This window comes from Parasteatoda tepidariorum, chromosome 4 (genome assembly GCF_982258835.1).
Source record: "Parasteatoda tepidariorum strain Cologne lab strain chromosome 4, Ptep-v5.0, whole genome shotgun sequence".
Taxonomy (NCBI): Eukaryota; Metazoa; Arthropoda; class Arachnida; order Araneae; family Theridiidae; genus Parasteatoda; species Parasteatoda tepidariorum.
Genome location: NC_141758.1, coordinates 96,004,766 through 96,026,389, shown reverse-complemented (window position 1 = coordinate 96,026,389; position 21,624 = coordinate 96,004,766). Strand labels below are relative to the sequence as shown.

General features: G+C 30.0%; 1 protein-coding gene across 4 annotated transcripts in view; it reads right to left on the bottom strand.

Annotated features, from left to right (window-relative positions):
- Positions 1-11,130: 11,130 nt before the first annotated feature.
- LOC107454225 (transcription factor CP2) overlaps positions 11,131-21,624 on the bottom strand; it is a 65,996-nt gene continuing 55,502 nt past the window's right edge. For all 4 annotated transcript variants that reach the window (XM_087161762.1, XM_087161761.1, XM_087161764.1 and 1 more), the window contains exons 17-19: positions 15,589-15,731; positions 14,278-14,329; positions 11,131-11,351 (exon numbers count right to left, since the gene is read on the bottom strand). In XM_087161762.1, the coding sequence (XP_087017888.1) occupies positions 11,290-11,351; positions 14,278-14,329; positions 15,589-15,731 (257 nt within the window). In that variant the 3' untranslated portion in view covers positions 11,131-11,289. The remainder of the gene's footprint in view (positions 11,352-14,277; positions 14,330-15,588; positions 15,732-21,624) is intronic.

The following is a 21,624-nucleotide window of genomic DNA, read 5'->3' as shown; positions in this document are numbered from 1 at the left end:
CATAAAATTTTCCTTTGGCCCCAAAAGTATTTACTTCATAATTATTTTTATGTTCCATAAGACAATGGGTGAGTTCTAAGAACCGGAGCCAGTTTGAATACATTTGTTCAACTCTCGTCTTTTTGAACAATTTTATTCATAGTTTTGATGTGATCTCATAATTGTAGATTCAGCAATAGTTTTTCAATTAATAATTATTTCAATACTTTGTAAAATAAACTATTACAGTACAGATTGAAAACTTAAAAAAAAAAAAAATTTATAATATATCAATATTTGATTTGTTATTTTCAGTAACTAGGGGAGCATTCTCACTGCTTTTTTAATCTATTGCACCAATCAGATTTCCAATTTTATTATTTATTTATTTTTGTTACCCATGAATTTTTATTTTGATAAAAAAAATTAAAATAAAAAACTCAGCTCATTAACATATAACATTTTACATAGGAAATAGAATTGTATTCGTTTAAAATGTTTGCTCAACGCTTAACTATTGCTTATAAAATTAAGAGAATCAGTGATGATATCAATTAAACTTTGGTAGTTTTCCATTTTGCCAGTACAAGTAAATTCAGCTATTTTATTTATTTATTTTCAAATTTTTTAAAAAAGAAATAACCAGTTACTTAAGTTGATTTTAGTTGTATTGCTTTTCTTCGTTTTTGGTTGCTTTACTGGCAAAATTGAAAAGTACTGAAACTTTTTGTGTACAGCAACTGTCCAGAGTTCCTGACTCTGGACTTTAGAATCTAGTCTATATACTGCTCAAGAATGTAAATATTTTTACTTTTAAATGGGATTATTTTAAAAAATTTATTGTATATTATTTTGAGTTCCAAACTTCTTGTACTTTCCTACTGATGGCTCTATGTTTTTAATTTTAGTGATGCGAACCCCAGATAAAATGTATTTAGAAAAAACTGCTCTTTTCATTAAATTAACTTAAAAGCATTTTAAATATTGTTTACTTTACTGACTTGTTTGTGTCACAATATACGAGATGTGACATTTCACTGTGGCTTCTAGAGTGTGTTTGTTTCAAAGAGATTAATATTTGTTTGAGTTAATACAAACAAAGTTCTAAAAAATCAGGCAATTACAACTTTGATATCTTTAGTATTGAGGTGGGTCTTGCTTTCTTACTTATAGTGCTTAATATTTAATTTTGTACGTAAATATGTTTTTTTAATAAAACATTTTATCAGAATAGACAAGATTATATTTTTAAAATCCACAAGTGTTCAAATTAGAAAATTTTAATGTAGTAGTTTAATAGTTGTGTGTGGGAATTTTTTTGAAAGTTCTTTGTATTTTTTATTGGGAACTCTGTTATCAGAACTAGAGTAGTGGGTGCCACAGAGCAATTTTCGCCACACAGAAAAAAAAAATAAAATCAAATTTTTAAAATAAATAGCGGTCTCTCATATTAACTGCTCTCTTTTTTCTTTTCATGTGCTATGATATGTTTTTTATGCGAATTTAAAACTTTAAGTAAGTTAGGATTTGAAGAATTCTGAAAACAAATTAAAGAAATAAAAGATTGAAATCACAAGTCTCGTGTGAGAGTTATGCCATCTTTGCTCAGTGGTTTGAATCGAAAAGAACTTGACCAAAAGTGTAAGCGCTTTGATAAACTGTTATTTTTTAAGAGAATTAATGGTCGCTGATTATAAATAAAGTCAGTTCAGTGTTAGGAAAAACTACATATTTTGTAATTAACTACTTTAATTAACTACTTTTTTAAAAAAAAATATAGTGACTACAAATTAATTTCAAAATGGTGAACTTTGCTGAAGAACTTGATTTACACCCACGTTCAAATGTGTTTTGAATAAAAAAATTGACAAAAGGAATCATTGAGAAATATTTATTCACGTTTATATGAGCCAGTTTGTTATTCTGAATAATTTTTTGAATTTGTTCATTGAACCTTCAACTTTTTATGTCTTTCACGGCAGCGAATATTTAATTTACGAAATGCTATGAAATATATTCCATTTTGTTAAGTATTCAATGCTTTTTTATTTCCTCCAAGAAATAAAATGCATAGAAAATATGTTCTCTTCCATTAAAGTAACATCAATGCTTATTGACTACACATTTGCACTTGAAGGTGTGCCCAACGTGATAAATTAGCTATTATTAATAATGGCTAGTTTGAATAATAATAATATTTAATTCTAAATAGGTAATTCTTTTTAACGATCGGCCACACGGTGCATGCTCATTGCATCCATTGATAGACCCATGAAGATTTGTAGCAATGAAATTTGTAAAAATATTGTTGTATTTGAACCTTGTTTCATTACTAAACTAATGTTAGAAGTAGTCATTTTTATTTCATAACCGTCGTTGAACAACCGACTCAATTTTTGGGTTTACGACTACTAATGTTCAACTCCGTAACCTTGTAATTTTGAACCCAATCTAGAAGACAAGGGAACTCCTGGATCAAGTATTGGGAGAGATTTGCCTTTGTGGAGGACTTTTTGATGAAACCAATCCGCATTTGCGTTACATGGAGGGAAAGACCCCTCTCCTAGCTTGATGGCAAAGGGACTCTAACCCATGATCTGTCTACTGCTGTGAGAGTATTTCACGCCAGCACTTTTGTCGGTGCAAGTCTGATGCGGATTCGTATCAATCAGCCATCTTCACTCTGTCCCCTGAGCCATCGTAACTCATGGTAAAAGTAGTTGAAAGGAAATACTACAAACTACTGTCTTTTTTTCCATCATGCTATTCACTACGGTACTTAAAAAAAAAAGTACCAGATGCAGAACAAACTGGAAAGAAAAGTAGCTACAATAGTTTTGCTACTTCTGAGTCAAATTTGAAAATTTCATTGAAGTTAATATAACATGTCAGTGAAAGAAAGATTATATTGTATTGATTTGTTTTCAGGATTCTTGATTGCTAATATAATGTCAGTTCATTAAAAGTTTAAATTGGAGTACATAAATTTTAACCCACGTTAATTTGAGATAGGAAAGGTGATAGAAACTGTCAAAACATAAGAGATTGGAAATTAAATATTAGTTTTAGGAAAACTTTTACATTATTTATTTTGAAAATGAAAATATTCTTTTCATTATTATTTTCTTTTAAATTTTATATTTACATTCTTGAAGTAGTACTAATTATTGTTCGTAAAATTCAAGTACTCTTTTTTTTTCCAAAGACTGTTGAGAAGAATCTGTAGTTGTATGAATTTGTTGAAAACTTTGAAGTCAATTGTTGTGATTTTTTATGTGTGTGTTATTAACATTCCATTACTCCCTTGCATTTTGATGAGAGTTGTAAAAATGAAATTTTTAAAGAAGTTTGTAAATTTATAAGGAATTTTGACACAAGTATTGTAAATGCTTAAAACCTTTAGTGCTATGTTAATAATTTGTAAAAATAATAATTTGATTAATTTATGTAAATTATCTAATAATATATGATCTATATAAATTGTATATTAATGTATGATCTATATTAATTTTTGTGATCCAAATTGAGTTTATAAGAATCCACAATTCCTTATTTACTTTTCTGATTTTTTAATTTTTTAACTGCAACTTCATTTTATTTATTATGTCTTTCTTGAAAGTTGAATTTAGCCTTATAGAACAAGTGTTTTTTATGCTTTTTCCTTAATGAATTAGTACTATTTCTCCATTAATTTGACTTAATATAAACATAACTTATTATTTTTATTTTAGTTACAGTTGATTTCAAATTACTTAGTTTTATAGAAGCATGTTTTAAAAGCGTAACTGTAAGCAAAATAAATGCATTGTTTGAGATGATTTCGAAAATACTAATTTAGTGAGGTAATCCGCCTATTCTATAACGTTTATCATTGAGTTAATTTGTCACAACGAATGAAAAATAATTTAATATTAATGAACGTGCGATAAATTCCCTTTTTTTATGTGAGCTTTAAGCTAGAAACACCACTGATGTTACCTTCAAAATATTTGATAATTTTCAATTTTATTCTTATCAATGGTGAGTTCGAAATCAATCAGAAAATTAAATTTCGTCTTTTGTCATCCCGTTCGAGTGGTTTGTAGTAGAATGTTCTAGTGTCCCCTTCCCTGTGCTTTGAACTATCGGTATACCGAATTTCATCATTCTTGTTCTGATGATTTAAGAGTCAATAAAGGACAGGCAAATATTAATTTATATATATATACAGTAGAGAACCGATTATCCGGAACGATCGGTACTATCACTATTCCGGATAACTGATTTTTCCGGTTTTCTGAATCGCTACAAAAAACCGTTTTTTTTAGTGTTAAACCCAACTAAAAAAAAAAAAATATTTGGAAATAATCTTAAAAATAAGAAAAAACGATGAGGTATTACACTAATGATTATTTCTGAAATGATGGTAAGCTAAGCATCTTTCAAAAAAGAAAGAAAAATCCCAAAATCTTATGAGGAAAAAAAAGTTTTTTTAAAAAAATTGCGGGAAAATTTATCGAATTTCGTTCCGGTTTTTTGGTTTCCCGGTTTTCTGATTTCCGGATAACGGGTTCTGTACTGTATATAGATTAAAACAATTGAAGTACCTTCAGAATCTAAACATTTTTATTTTTATATTTTTTCGCACTTTCTTTTTATCTAGTCATATATATAAATTATACTATACTACTTATGTTCCCACTGATATTTATTTTTTAATTATTTGGGTAAAGATTATGAAACATAATAAAATGGTGAAAGAAATTTTCATAGTACTTTCTGTATCTCTATTGATATGGAATCAGTTTAAAAAAAATTTCTGTAAAGTAAAGTTCTATGCGTTAATATATTTTATTGTTTAAAAACTAGGTTATGTTAATCTATAAGAGTGTTTAACTTTTGGGTAATTTAGTGTTGAGACAAGGTTCCCGGTCGAACACCGAAGTTGAGCATTCTAAGAAATTGTTTAAAATTATATAATTGCAATAACTTATGTCTATCGATATTAAACTAAACAATTTCAAATTGTTTTCAATGTAACAATTTGAAATTTGTTACAAGATTGCTTTTTTCTACTCTTTTAATTATTTGTTTATAGAAAGTGTTTATTATATATATATATATATATATATATATATATATATATATATATCAGAAAATACAAATGTTTTGAAAAAATAAACGTTTGTGTGCAAAAGTAATTTTTTTTTTTTAAATAAGAAGATTCTATCACACATGTAAGTAAATCATGACATGATGATATGCCTAGTATGTGTGTGATCATTGCTGTTTAAATTGTGCATTTTTGGTCATTTATGTATTAGTGCTCATTGGATTGATTTAAAGAAAAAAATTTCTGCCATGCAGCATTTTATTAAACGAAAAAAAAGAAGAAAAAACTGGAGCGTTGTACAGAAAAACAACCAGAAATAATACTTTAAATAAAAGAAAAGACTGCACATTAAGGTAGTGTGTTGAATTTGAAACCTATAATTTTTAACAACTGTTGAGGTTTTGTTTTAAAGTGTGCATGAACTATAAGTCCTTTGATGTCTTAACAGTATTTGATATCTTACATGAAACCAATATGTATTTGCGTAGCAGTAGTTCACTGTGTTTTCTTATTGAATGGCAATAAATGTTGAATCCAGAAATCTTAATTCCGTTAAATTTATAAGAAGCCAAATATTAAACAGAAATTACAAATCCGTCCAATTATTAAACTGTGTATACATTGAAATTGAGGTTTAATTCCATATCCTACCATTTTACCTATAGTACATCATTATTTTATTATTTACTTTGTATGATTCTCTTTACAGGTTAATATTGTGATATATATTTGTGTCTTAAATAATCATTTTAGTCTTGTTATTTAGACCAAAATGTCTTTCTAATTCTGAACTTTGTCTTGAAAAGTTATTATTTTAAAAGTGGGCAAGTATTTTTAAAAAAAAGTATTGAATAACTCTACTATGTGTTTTGTATGATCTCGTTTTGTTGTTTACATCTGCTGGTAATTGATACTCGTAGATTTAAACTACAAAATAACCTAGGATTTGTATACCAATAGAAACATTTATATCAGCGCAGTCATCAACTAAAGCCTTATAATAAAAACTAACTTAACTGATTGGATTTAAACTTCTCGCTATTATGAAATCTACCTTTTTGATAACTTAAAATGATTCAAAATTTAGTTATGTTTCATATTGTATATATATTTGATATACCAAAGAACTTAATGTTGATTGACTAATGGTTATTATTATTTTTTTTTACTCCTTGTGTAAGTTGACAGGTGCTTACAAATAATTCCTATTGTTTATCCCACGACAGTGTGCTTGTGTTAGATGTTATGTTACGTTTTTGAAAAATAGCCATATCTATTTGTACCGTATGGACAAATATTTCATTCCTTTGATGTGTTGCTTGTTAATGTGATATTCTTATACAACGTTGTGATACCAAAAATCTTTGGTATGGTCATGTTAAACATAGCATGGAATAATAAACAATGTACATATTTAATGGCTTTGTGTCTTGAAAAACGCGTCAAATATTCTTTGTGAAAGCATTAATTTAACCACTAGATTGCCCGAGGAAGTTATTTTGACTGCTTTGTAATTTCAATTAGAAAAACAATGACAGAATTTTGTGACTTTTTGTACAACATATAATTTTTTTTATTGTCAATATTTACTAATAACTTGTTATATAACTGTAAATAATAAAAAAAATATTACAAATTAATTTTAAACAAATTTCTTTACACGTTAGTTATTCTTTCACAATGCAGTCATTTTGACTGCTTTTGGGCAATATAGGTATACTTTACTAAGTTTCAGTCTTTCTAGTGTTAATAACATTTCAGTGAGGAAGAATGTTAAATATGTAGAACTATCTCCACTTATTCACCTCTTTAAAAGTCTTATAAAGTCTAAACTGTTTTTGGATTGCAAAAATCATCATTTTAATGTATTTTGAATGATTTATTCAATCTTTCAAAGTACTTCTTAAAGTTTTAACCCTTCATTTCACATCGTTGTTAATTTTTTCAATACATTTGCATTTGACTATAAATAAAACAAGTGTCTCGTTTATCAAGCCTCCCATTTTTGAAATTATTCAATAAAAATATTGTTAAAAATACCAAAAAAGCATTGAAAATAATTATATATTTTTTTTATATATTTATGTATTTTTTGTCTATTTATTATGTTATTTATATACAAATATGTTACTGTAAATGGCCGAAATGGGTGATTGTTGACAATCACGTGGTCACTTTGGTAAATGTCCGAAGTATATACTAGGTCTAGTTAAGAGGCCCTGTCCGATATATACCGAAGAGCCATTACATTATGACCACCCTGCTAATAACATGTTGGACCACCTTTAGCCCTCAAAATTGCTAGCACCCGCCGTGGCATTGATTCCACAAGGTGCTGATAGGTAGTCTGAGGTATCTGATAACAAGCGCTCACCAACTGGTCCTGCAATTTCCTCACATTGCGAGGGGGTAGCGTGGCAGCACGAATTTGGTTTTCCAAGTAGGACCACAAATGCTCTATTGGATTAAGGTCAGGTGAATTTGGGGGCCAAGACATGACTTGAAAGTCACTGGAATGTTCCTCGACGATTCCGACCCTTATCGAATAAATATAATATCAAATCTGATATAACAAATATTTCGGACATTCACTGAAGCGATCATTCTCTCGATTTCGGTCCTTCATGATAACACACAGAGAGAAAGAGCAATTAGAGTTTTCGCTTGTTTTAAACCCTTACTCAAAATTTCAAGTGAAGTTTTCGTAATAAATTTACGAAATGAAGGGTTAAAAATGTGTTAGAAAGTAACTGTTTATTGTGTAAGTAAGCTGAAGAACAGAGGGTATCTTACTGAAACATTTAATAGTATTGAATAGCATTACTTAAGGGTTACAAATAATGTAATTAACGGAGGCATAGTGTGGTTGTGATAAGTACCATCGTCAGTGCTGAGTCTTTGTATTCAGTAGTAAAATGATTGTATCTTTGACCCTTCTTCTGTCTGTGACCAGCTCTTCTTGATGCTCACCAAAGGGTCCCGTAGACCGCTTTTTTTTCCTGTTTAGTTCTTAGATAATTTTTTTTAGCATACAGTGAAAAAGCAGAAGGATTGGTTAAATTCGGGCCATTAAACGAGACTGCTTAAACCTAATTAACGTTTCTCATTTACAGGGACTTTCCCACATTATCTAAGTATGTAGGTAACCACTATATTTTATTTTATAACCGTCGTTGAACAGCGGACCCAATTTTTGGGTTTATGACTTCTAATGTTCAACTCCGTAGCCTTGTAATTTTGAACTCAATCCAGAAGACAAGAGAACTCCCGGATCAACTATTGGGAAAAATTTGCCTTTGTGGAGAACTTTTTGATGGAACTAACCCGCATTTGCGTTACATGGAGAGGAAGAACACAAAACCCTCCCGCGGTTAGCCTGACGGCAAGGGGACTCTAACCCATGATCAGTCTACTCATTTCACGTCAGCACTGTGGTTGGTGCAAGCCATTGCTGGGATTCGAACCCGGTTCACCTCATTGGATGGCAAACGCTCTATCTCCTGAGCCATGATTGCCCAGGCAACCACTATAAAAGTAATTTTGGAGCGCTACAGTGGCACAGGTGTCTATAACTTCACCTGGTGGAAGGCTAGAAGTTTGATCTTGACAGCCGATTAAACAACCGGCGTGTAAGCAAGTCTTCTCGTTAGTTGTGGCGTGGAAATTAAGAGAGAGAGGGGTAACAGCTCAAATGATATTGCAGTTGAGAAATAGAGCCCTGAAAAAGGAGGGTAGATACTTGGGGGGCCGTGGTTGAGTTATATGTATACTATAATATACATATAATAGGCATTGCATTTTTTTTTTGTAGTGGTAGATACACTACAGAACCAGACTCGTAATATTATAAAATTTTCATCACGAGTCAAACTCTAGAAAATTTTGCAAGGGGTTAATCGCTTGTGTTTGGGAGGCTTTAGGAAGACGTGTAGCTGCTTTAAATCCTCACTTGCAACTGTTTTGCAAGAACAATGGCTCCCACTTCTAACGGAACTGGTAGATCACATAATGGAAAGCATCACACATGTTCTGTATTGCTGGAGGAAGTGATCATACTCCTAACTGAAGGTACTTTTTCTATTTCAAATTGATTTATTCATTTCATGCATAACCATAATTATCTGTTTGGTTAATACTTTTTATGTCATCAAACTATTTTTTTAAAAAGTTTAATGTGTATGGACTAGTTATATTTTATAGTCCTTCTCAGACCACTGACTTCCTTTTATATTATTATTAACACTAAATATATACCTATTTCTACAATCGCTGGTCAAATGACCGAACTTTGTTTCTTGATTGAATGTATGAAATATGGATGTTAAGAAGGAAATAAACTAAAAATACTTTTTTATAATTAAACAAAATTGTATATTACCAACTTTTATGTATTGCAAACACAAAGAATAAGAATTTTTAATTCAATGCTCAATGCATTTTTTACCAGGATATTTCCATTGTTCATTTTCCGCAAACATATTTCTTCTAATTATTTCTATAATTCTTTTAATAAGAATATAATTATAATTTTTATAATCTATATTATATAAAACGCTAATACGTACGTATGTATCAATAAAACCGATATTTCTTTTCTCGCGTTGGCAACAGTTTTCATTTTTAACTGATAGGCTTCGGCGCGCAAGAGCATGTAGTGAGCATCATATGGCTAATCTATATTATATAAAAACCTAATACGTTTTAATTGATAGGCTTCGGCGCGCAAGAACACATAGTGAGCATCATATGTCTAATCGGGTGAATTTTCACCGAATTATCAAAAAAATTCTCACAAAATTATCTTCATGGAAGCCGATGCTTTACATCTGGCGTTCAGTACTATTTCATATTGCTTTACAACACATGGTTTTAGTTCTCTGGTGGGAAAGACTTAAAAACAAAACTTACAACAGTTACTTTTCTAAACAACTGAAATTTAGAATAGTGTGATTAAGAAAAATATGCGAACTGTTTGCAATTTCAAATTAATATTGAAATGCACAGGTTTAGAATTTTCTACAGTGAAAAGTTTTCGGAACTTCAGTGTTCAAAAAAGTATACAAAAGCTAGACGTTAAGAACGTATCCAATGAGCGAGCAACGGATTGCGAAGCAATCTGAAATGAACTGCGAAAGCAGTTTTGGGGGTTGGCGAGCGCCAGCGAGCAGGGGGCGAAGCCTCCTAGTTAATATTATTTCTTCTAAGAACTTGTGCTGCCTGGATTGTTTTGACATTTTTCTGGGTAAAAACTAACAGTTAGTTAGAAATGAAGTGAAGCTATCAAAATAAAATATAAGCTACGTACCAAAACATTTAGTTTTAGTCACTTTTTCTTACACAAAAATGCCGATCTAAAATTTTAGGTACTTTCTTGAAATTTGAATGCAACAGTAATTCTGATTAAACTAACTATGCTGTAATGTGCTACTAATCGAATGCAATATGTTGAACACGCATTACATAGTAATTTCTGATCGGGTAACCTTATAAAGTAATAAATTGTAGAAATAGGTATATAACAAGTATTATTTGAAACAAGCAAAATACAAAAAAAAAAATAATAGAATATTAATTGTATATAATTGTTAGAAAAAGTCATGAAGTTAAATGTGCAAAAACGATAAGATATGCGCATTTTCGATGGAAAAGTTCTTAAACGGTTATGGTATCTTTTTTAACCGGTAACGGTTCGACCGGTTATGGTATCTTTAGTGTTAAATAATATGTTGAGAGACAAAAGGCTCGTTGTTGGATATTTTCCAGTACCAGGCTTTGAAATTAGCCAGAGTCCTAACATTTAAAACATTATTTCATTTATTTAAATTCTCTTCAAAGTAAGAATGCCTCATTTTTAAAGGTATTGGGTCAACTTTTTCAATTTGGCAAATTTTCTGTTATTTATAAAACAGATTTTAAAGTGTCTGCATTTCAACTCATATTGTTGAAGTGACAGCAATTACTTTATTCATTTTCTTAGCATCCAATTCACAAAAAAGAGGAATTTTTTGTGATGGAACTTAAAAGCGTCTGATGTAATATGTCATCTAGTAAAAACATAATTTAACAATACATAAAAAATTTATTAAAATTTTGCAAACAGTTTTACACGAACAATAATAGAAAAACAATCTATACAGTAAAAAAAAATAGTGAATTTTCATTTTAACATGGCACATAGTTTTAAAATATATCCTTTGTGATTAAAAATACTTTGTATGTCATTCATTGCAGACTATGTTTTTATGAGACTTCAAAATAATGGTGCGTTTATCATCTTCAGCTGAAAAGAAAAGATTTTAGTGGTGCAGTTCAGATACAAATGCAATATTCATAGGAAGTATATTCAATACGGAAGTTGAGCCTCGATGCTTCAGGGAATGAAGCGTTTGCCTTCTAATGAGGTGAACCGAATTCAAATCTCAGAGATGGCTGGTTGATATGTATTCGCATCTGGCTTGCACCGACCACAGTGCTGAAATAAATTATCATGACGTAGAGTCCCCTTGCCATCAGGCTAACCCTGGGAAGCTTTCCTCTCTATAAGTTTCCCCATAAAGTCCTCCACAAAGGCAAGTTTTTCTCAATATTTGATCCAGAAGTTCCCTTGTCTTCTGGATTTTGTTCAAAATTACAAGGCTACGGAGTTGAACATTAGTAGCCATAAACCCCCAAAAATTGGGCCAGCTTTTCAACAACGGTTATGAAGTGAAAATAAAATGAGCCTTGTAATTTTGAGCCCAATCCAGAAGACAAGGGAACTCCTGGACCAAGTAATGGGAGAAATCTGCCTTCAAGGAGGACTTTTTGATGGAACTAACCCACATTTGCTTTACATGGAGAACGAAAAAATTTAGTTAGGTTTAATCTCAAATCTCCTTGGTTAATAACGTCCAGTCTTCTTTTTTTTGTAAGGCAACTGCGCTGAAACCCCTTTCCACTAGGTATGAAGATGGAAAAGCAATTAAAAACTTTCTCGCTATATTCCATAATACGGGATAAGTATATGTGCATTATGTGGAAGTTTTTACAAGTTCAAATCGAATGCCTACAACTTTAACAATTTCATGAAATATACTAATTCAGGGGTGATTGTGAGCTCAAGTCAAAGTCATTTCCCGAGTTTAAAAAAAAAAAAAAATTTAAGCAAGTTTTTTTCCCCTCCTTTTTCTTAATATTTCTTGGTTTACTTAAAATAGATTTAAAATTTTACACATGCCTATGATGACCTGGAGAAGTAATTAAAATTTACAAATATGTCTTTCTTTCTTGAGTTTATGATTATAATAACCATTTACTGATATAAAATGAATATTAATCATGATTATAAGCTTATAAAGTATCTGGCTCTCCCTTACAAACAAATAAACTGTGTTTTTAAGTTCCACCTTTGAAAATTTGATTTTCGGAAACTTCTGCGATCAATGATTTTTTGAAACGTCTGGATCATTGCTAGGGAAAAATCCGGATTTTTTCCGGAGCACAATCAGCCCTGCTAATTTAATTTAATTAATATGTAAATGGAATAAAATAATGCACTATAAAACCCGTACTCTGCTACCAATATTATAATTGTGGAAATAAGTTTGTATACAAAACCGTAGTAGTGTATTGTCGGTCTGTTTATTACATTTTCACGTAAAAACTAAGCAACAAATCACCATGATCTTGTGTGCAGATTAAGTTGGAGGTCTAGCTAGGTAAAGAGTTGACACAGGCTAGGCTACAATTTACCGAGGAAAAATACTTTTTTGTTACAAAATAAAACCTTACACACAAAGAAAATAAAAACGTATGCAGGCGGAGCTGCAGGCAATTGCTAGTTTATAATAATTCAGTTTCATATATCAGAAAATAATCCTAAAAACTTGAATGTTAATAAAATTTTTACTTCATAGCTACAGTTATAAATTATGTAAAATGTAGTTAGATATATTTCTTTATATTATAAGGTAGTATAATGTAAGTAAATAGGTACTATTAGTGTATATTGATTATTCCATTCATGTAATGCCAAAATGAAAGTCACGACCTGCTTATATGAGATCCACTATCGTTAACCCCCATTTTCATTTCATAGACCCCCAGCAAGTTGTCGTCGACCCCTAGACCACTTTGGGAATCACTGATTTAAATGAAATTTGATTTGTATTTATATCAACCTAACAGTTACAATACAAACAGTTCACAGTTTTGCTCTAGTACCTACAGTATCTATTCAGGCTAGATTTTTGATAATTTTATCATAAATCCATGTGGTAATGTTGATCGTTTCTTTTCCAGCGTTATCCTGAGGTTATAGTTTACTTCAATAGGATTTTTTTCTAAATTCTAAGATGTCGATAGATGAATGAATGATACAACTTTAATATTATTAGCAGCTAACATAAAGCTATACAATGGCCATGTACATAAAACTATTTTACAGCTTAGCTGTTTTGTTAACGGCGTAGTAACGCAACAAAACTCATAGTAGACTCATATTTTATAATTGTCTATGAACAGCTGACCCAATTTCTGGGTTTATGACTACAAATGTTCAACTCTGTAGCCATGTAATTTTGAACCCAATCCACCAGACAAGGAAACTCCTGGATCATGTATTGGGAGAAATTTGCTTTCGATGAGGACTTTTAGATGGAACTTACCCACATTTGCATTACAGGGTGAGGAAAACCAAGAGAACCTCCCACAGTTAGCCCAACGGCAAGGGGCTAACCCATGATCTGTCTACCACTGTTACATCAGCACTGTAGTTGGTACGAGCTGGGTGCGGAATTCGTGCCCGGGTCACCTCATTAGAAGGCAAACACTCTATCCCCTGACACGGCTCATAGTGGACTTATAATACTTTTTGTTTCAAAAGTATAGTGCAATTTTTAATAGTGCAATTTAGACTCCTGATAACAATTGCAAATATGGATAAAAATTAAAGACAATATATTCTCTTCTATTGACAGAAGAAACACTCAACATAAAATTCTTCAAATACAATAAAGAAGTATTCTTCAAATACAATAATGTACACAGAAGTTTAGCATACCTTTAGATGACTTTAGGCTTAAATATATTTGCATACCAAAAAAAAAAGAGATTTTATCCAGACTACAAATCTTTGTCGGGGTTATTAATTCTTTCCCTACATACATAAGATTTTTTTTTAAAAAAATATAAAAGTTAATAATAATTAATTGCAAAACTTCATTTACCTTTAAGAATTTCACAAATAAAGATTGCTTCATCTTTCATATTTTGTAATACCTGAAAAAACAAAACAAATAAAACATTAGTTTTAGGGTTATAAAATAATGTAAAACACTTCTGACCATACATTTTCTATAATATAAAAATGACACTTATAAACAAAATACGATACTAATTTTTATATGTTAACCTTATCTTTCATATTAGCAAGCAAATGAGAAAAGAGTTTTCGTGAAAGTTAGCACAACCATATAAGGATGACATGATTTAAAAACTCATTTTGGTTAAAGAAAAGAAAAATTTTGATCACATGGCGAATTTGGTAAAACTAGCAGCCAATTTTGAACTCACACTATTTAGTGGTTTAAAATGAATTCATTAACACTTTAGTGGTGTTTTATTTCTAGGTACATAGGTATAGAACCAAAATAAGTCCAAAAAAAAAGTTGATTTTTTTTTAAAAATAACAAAAAATAGAAATTTTTACTTAATAAAAATTACACAATATAGAGAAAATGGTACTTGTATGTTAGAGGGGCCCGTAAAAAATTGTTGTACCATTATCGATGCTAAACCTAAATGCGGTAATAGGTACCTAATATATTGATATAGGCACTGCAGTTATAGGTCTCTTAGACAAGTACGAGAAAGAATGTAGCAATTTCCTTTTTGGAACTGCATCCTGTCGGTAGAACATGAAGAAAATTCCTGTTCAGCAAAACAGGATTTAAAAAAAAAAACACTCAGAAGCTATTTGCACTCATGGGCTAGCATAAAACTTTTTCTTCTCATTTTAAGATCCTTACAAATTGATCATATTAAATTTTCATGTCTTCTTTTCATAAATGTAATAGGGCGCCATTTATCCAGACTTTAATAAACAAATTCAATCAAGAATCCTACGATTCCTTGACAGGGGGTTGAAAAATAGCTTATTTTGTTAGGAGAGGACTTTGGACAGATGGATCCGTTTATTTTGCATAGGTGAAAGTTATGCAGGAGGTGTTTTCAAAGCAGAAAGGAGACATGCTATGGTTAAATTAACAATCTTTTAACATTCGATTGTTAAATGATTGAAGAAAAACAGAAACAAAATTGTACTTAAAAATAGCACTGGAGCATCAATTGTAACTTTCTATTCCAGGTTTTCCCTGATCCGTGGGAACCCTGGTTAAAAAGCCGGTACAAAAAACACCAAATCCTATACGACTATGTGATGAAATGTAGAAGAGGTGAATAGCAATTATGAGGAACGTTAGCCTATAATCAAACAGATGTTTTTAATCACTGCATGCTAGTATAATGAAAATATTTACTTTGTTGGTGATGATTAAGAGTATCCCATCGGGTCCAGAGGCGTAGAGGTTGGCAATGCTGTTGGGAGGAAGATTTAACATTTTGCACAGTTCCTCCTTCAATTCATTTAACTTGAGGGAATGTAAATAAATGGCACTGAATGCTGAAACATTCAAAAGACGTGAGAATAAATACTGTTAGAACATTTCATCAATTTTAATAATGACAATAGCACTGTAATCAGTCATATGATCATTTGTGTTGTTGCATTTTCAGGGTTGCCTGAAAATGCAACCAAAAAAAAAAAAAATTCCATGTGTTATACCTGTACATGTTATACACAATATATATTATGAGAAACACAGTTACTGTGCTCTTGCGTCAGCTATGGTGGGCTAACTATACTAATTTAAATTGCTGGAAAAACTTATGAGAAAAAAGGAACAGCTGAACATACTTGAATAATGCTATACTAAATTAAATAGTTTAGTATAGCTGAAACATCATCCTTAACCCACTGATGGTTCTGCACGTAAAAAGTTGCATTTTAACCTGCAGTCTTCTCTGCATAGCAAAACCGGTTTTCCCATGTTAATGGATAGGGGAACTGTGTGTAGGGGAGAAACATTCTCCCGATTTTGCCCATTTCCTTAACTGCCAGTGGGTTAAATGTCCCATAGATTACTCTTTGAGTGGTCACCATTATTAAAAGACGAAAAAAGGAAATGAAATTCCCTATATTTTTCCAGTTTGTAAAGAAAAAACAAAACTCCCTGAATTTTTCCTGTTATTTCAGGTGATTTTTAAAATCACTGTATTTTCCAGGCTTTCTCTGTGGAGTGGCAACCCTGTTTTTACATCAAGCTCTTACTGTATTACAAAAATGTCAACAAGTATCCAAAATAATATACTATATCTGTTTGCTTTGGTGTGTACAGAGGTGTGTAGATGTCTGAGGCTAATTCCTCTGTTAATTGCCCCAAAGAAATCTCTCGACTATATGATTAATTGTATCTAACATTGTAATTTCAGGGATGAGATTGGCCAAAAGGCAAAAAAGCTGAATTTCCATGCGAGTAAATTTTACACGCGAGCAATCGTTTAATAATAAATTCCAGACAATTTAAAATAATAAATAAGTGTTGACATAAAATTGTGTACCAATTTATTAATATATGAATGATTACATTGATACTTAACATTTTGTAAAAAGTAAAATTACCAATTGAAAAAATAAAGTTAGAAATTATATTTTTCTTCAGTTCACATAAAGGAGACAATTATTACTTGAGAAACTGCCTGGTTTAGCAAATTAAAACTACTGAGAACATACAGTAACATTCCCTTTCTTTTAATAAATACTGCTACATGATTTATCACGAATATATCAGTAACATGACTTTTTAAAATATTTAGAAAGAAAAAAACACTTTAACACAATTGGAATCACTACATTCATATTATAATCTAATCTAGCTTTATCCCTGGGAAATATCAATAACTGTGAAGTAGAAACATATAGTAACTCCTTAACATACAAAAACACTATACATTGAATTGATAAAAATTTAAATTCATGTTTAAAATTAATTCGTATTTCATGCATGCAAAAGTAGTTACTTTGTAAAAATTTCAACAAATTATTCTTAAATGTAAATAAATTTTTTTTTGCAATTTTAAAGACCTAAAACTTGTGTTGTGACTAGGACTGGGCTATAAATCAATGTATCGAGATATATCGGCAAGACGATACAGCGACTTTCATTCAAGGCGATGCATCAGAAATCTGTTTAAGCTGTTGAGTAAACACAACGAGCGCAAAATGATATAAGACACGCAAGGTTATAAGATAACGATATAAGACTCTTCTCTTACATTCCGATGTCGACTCGCGCTGTGGAAGACGATGTTCATTTTGTTATGTTGAAATGGCCTTGATTGGTGAGCTGTAGAATCAGAATCAGAGTTTTGAGAACACATATCATTATATTGCATGTTCCTTTTCGCACCTCTTAGCTTCTTTTTTCTTTGTCGTGACTTTTCTTGTAGATTATTTTCAGTGGGACTAACTTTGCGATCGCCGATGTTACCTTGTAATGAAGGCAATCTATTATTGAAACGAATATATAAAGAAGAGTTTTTTCATTAACTAGATAAGTTTTTTTTTTAAAAAAAACTTCTTTTTATTTTTAAATGTGAAAATTATCGGCAATCTAATTTAGGTGCCCATAAAGAATTGAATTTGTTAGGTTATTTTTTTACTTTCTTTTAATTTATTAAAAACTTTTTGCATGAAACTTCTAATAATTTAATGAGTTTTTATTACTGATTTTAATTCTATAAATCTTGTTGTTTTTGAATTTGTTAGGTTATTTTTTTACTTTCTTTTAATTTATTAAAAACTTTTTGCATGAAACTTCTAATAATTTAATGAGTTTTTATTACTGATTTTAATTCTATAAATCTTGTTGTTTTTATTTTTAGAAATAAAGTTAAAACAAAATTTATTTTTGTCATTTGGATTTGGAGATAAGTCAATCAACTTTGTTTCTACAAAAAAAAATTTGAAAGGTTTGCATATTTTATTCATTTTTTTAAATCGTTTAGCACTTCGTTTTATTAGAGAGTATAATAATTTTTTTAAAAAAATATTCTTTTCATATTATTTGTTAATTAGCTAAATATATTATCGAATATCAAAATTTTTTTATTTTCAAGAAATTAAATCTTACTTTGTTTTTCGTGCATAATTCGGTCATTATTTAACTGTAATGATAAGGTCCCGCAGTGGACTGATCGTTAAGACACGGTTCCCTGCAGATCACCAAAGTCAAGCATCACTGGCTGCAGTCAGTGTGCGAGTGAGTGACCACTTGGATCAGTCTGCATAGGGACCGAGTGTGTGCGGTATTGGTCCTCGTTAAACTGTTCTACCGTAAAGTGCTCGACTTCGCGTGCAGGTCGCCGAGCTACTGAAGCGGGCGTGCCGTCCCATCTGTAGAGGATCAAAATTGTGATGGCATGTCTTCGGATCATCCTCAGGGATGTTTCCCAGACCGTTGCCAATAGCCCATTGTGCGCGCTCTAGTGTGACGTAAATGAACTATAATAGAACTGTAACTGAAATGATAATAATAAAAAATAGTGTTTTAAAAAAGTTTTTTTTTTCTAAAATTTATTTAGCACTTTGTTTTAAGCATACAAATAATTTTGAACGTTTCATTTAGAAATTGATCATTATGATCGAACTTAATAAATATGTAATTATTTATGCATAATAGTACAAGAAAATATTTCTTTGTAAAAAACGCTTTAAAAAAAGTTTTTAACACTTTGTTTTATGCGTATTATGAATTTCTAAACAAACATTTCAATAAATATTTTAAGTAAGATTTGTACATTGTAGTCAATTTATTTAATATCTCTCTTAAGCAAAACATATATATCTTCAAATTTATAAATTGATTTAAATCAATCTGAGTATGAAGTTTGGATAGAAATCTGCAGCCTTACAAGTAAATGAAATGTAAAAATACTATATCCCGATACGTCGCTACATTGCGATGCAAAACTGACGATGCATCACGATGTATAATTTCTAATATAGCCCAGTCCTAGTTGTGACACATGTGTTGGCTGAATACTAGAAAAATCAATGTAGAGTTAATAAAAACATATTTTATTGTTAAGCGTAATGAAGAATGAAACATGTAAATCATATACAGGAAGAAAACAAGCAGCTGTTGATACAATGAGGGCTGGAACTAAAATACATGATCCCCCAAATTGAAAAAAATAATAATAATTCTTTTACTAGCTTACAAAAGAAATAAAATATTTTTAAAATTATTTAAGGGGGCATATACACCTAGGTAGGTCGAAAAAATCGATTTTCCCCCCACCAAATATGTTCTTCACTGTTTCAAGAATCATAATCCAAAAGATTAAAAACGAAATTCGTCATAGTTTCATTGTAAACATTAATGATGTTTACAAACTCAAAATCAAGAACGGTTAAATGGATTCGCATTATTAAACATTCATCGAGAAATTGATTTGGATGTTGAAAAAATCATTGACAGCTTTGCCAAAGTTTCTAAAAAACGCATTACATTTATTATATAAAGATTTTGAATACTTGAATTATTTATGTATTGTTCTATTGTTCATTATGAAAAAAATAATTGAGATGACTACCATTAAAAACCGCAGTTTTTTTTTTTCAAACAAAAATAATTTTTATTTTTATTTTTTTTTAATAATAAAATTTATTGGGGGGGTGGGATCTGAGTCTGTGACGCCCCCCCAGGAAAAATTTCTGGATCTGGACTTATATGAATAAAATTTAGCAGAACCAAATCATTATATGGGTTATTCTCACAAAAACAGTCATTTTCATGTCCCCAGTATATTTTATGTTTGTTTTACAGCTTACGAAGAAAAAAAAATTCAGGGTAAGTGTCCTTCAGAATGCAAGCTAACAAAAGAATAAAAATAAAATTATCAATTTTTATTTTTTATTTATTTTAGGTAATTAAAATATACCAATATGTCATTCCCTCACTTGTCCCCACTGCTGATTTAAAAAAAGAAAAAAATTGTTTCTGAAATAAAATTTTTTTTTTACAAATTCGTGTTTTTTATTTCAGAATACTGAAATATAGAATTCAGGAAATCAATTTTAAATTTAATTTCTGATAAAAATATTAACACAGCACTATTTTAAACTTTGTCCCCAGTGTTTCACGTCATTCCCTCACAACTATGTTCTTATCACCTGCAATCTTCTTAGAATAAAAATATTTTAATAAAAACTTTAGAAGTTAACAACTGGCATCATAGAACAAAATTGCAGTATGTTTCCATCTTCAACTTAAAGAAGCTTTGCTGTGGAATAAATTTGAATGAATCAAACCAGGTAAAATTTTTTACATTCGTCATTCCCTCATGTCATTTTTTAGAGTAAAATAAAATACAACTTCATCGAGAAAGTGGATAATTATATGTTGCTTTCTTGTATGAATATAATTGTATGCGATTGACTTCAGAAATTAATTAGGCCTAACTGTTATTTTTAAATTTTATTGAATTCGTCATTCCCTCACTAGTGTATAAAGTGAGGGAATGACGCTGAAGTGAGGGAATGATTCAAGATGAGTATATTATCAAATTTTTTTTTGTTCAATCGTGCCAGCCAATTCTATTTCCCAAACCTGTAAAAACTATTAAATATATAAGACTAAATTATAATAAATATTAGATATACTTAGTATGTTATCATTTTCAAACTTTAGGTAGATGTAACTTAGATAAAAACATGTATTAAAATAAAATATCATTCCCTCACTATTAGTGTTATTCCCTCACTTTTTAAACAGTGAAAATAATTAATTTACTTATTAATTAATTTGAAAAATAAATTAAAAAATTAATAAATTAATTTATTAAATTAATTAATTTATTTATTTATCAAATTAATTAATTATTATAAATTAATTATTTAAAAAATTAATTAATTTAAATATTAAGTATAATTTATAGGATATATACTTTCTTTATAATGCCATTACATATTTCTATTAATATAAAAAGTTTCAGAGCTTTTTATTCACTTTACTTTTTTGGGATTTTATGAACTGAAAAATGACAGTTTTCGTGAGAATGACCCATATATGAAACCAATGTTAAATTTCCTCGTTTAAATGGATACTTGTTGTTTCTAGTTCCCGCTTAATTGCATAAAGAAGAGGTACAGAAAAGAAGAAATTCTTATTTTTAAGAAATATTTTACCAGTTAGAATGAAATTTCCATTTTCAGGGGTGATTGTGAGCCCAAATCAAAATTCTGAAAAATTTCTTGAGTAAGAAAAAAAAAATTTTAAATCGAAAAAATTAGGAAAAAAAAATTTAAACAAGGTTTTTTTATTTTTCTCAATACTTCTTAGTTTACTTACAATATATTTAAAATTTTACACATACCTATACCATTTACACATACCAATGATGACTTGGAGAAGTAATTGAAATTTACAAGTATGTCTTTCTTTGCTGAGTTT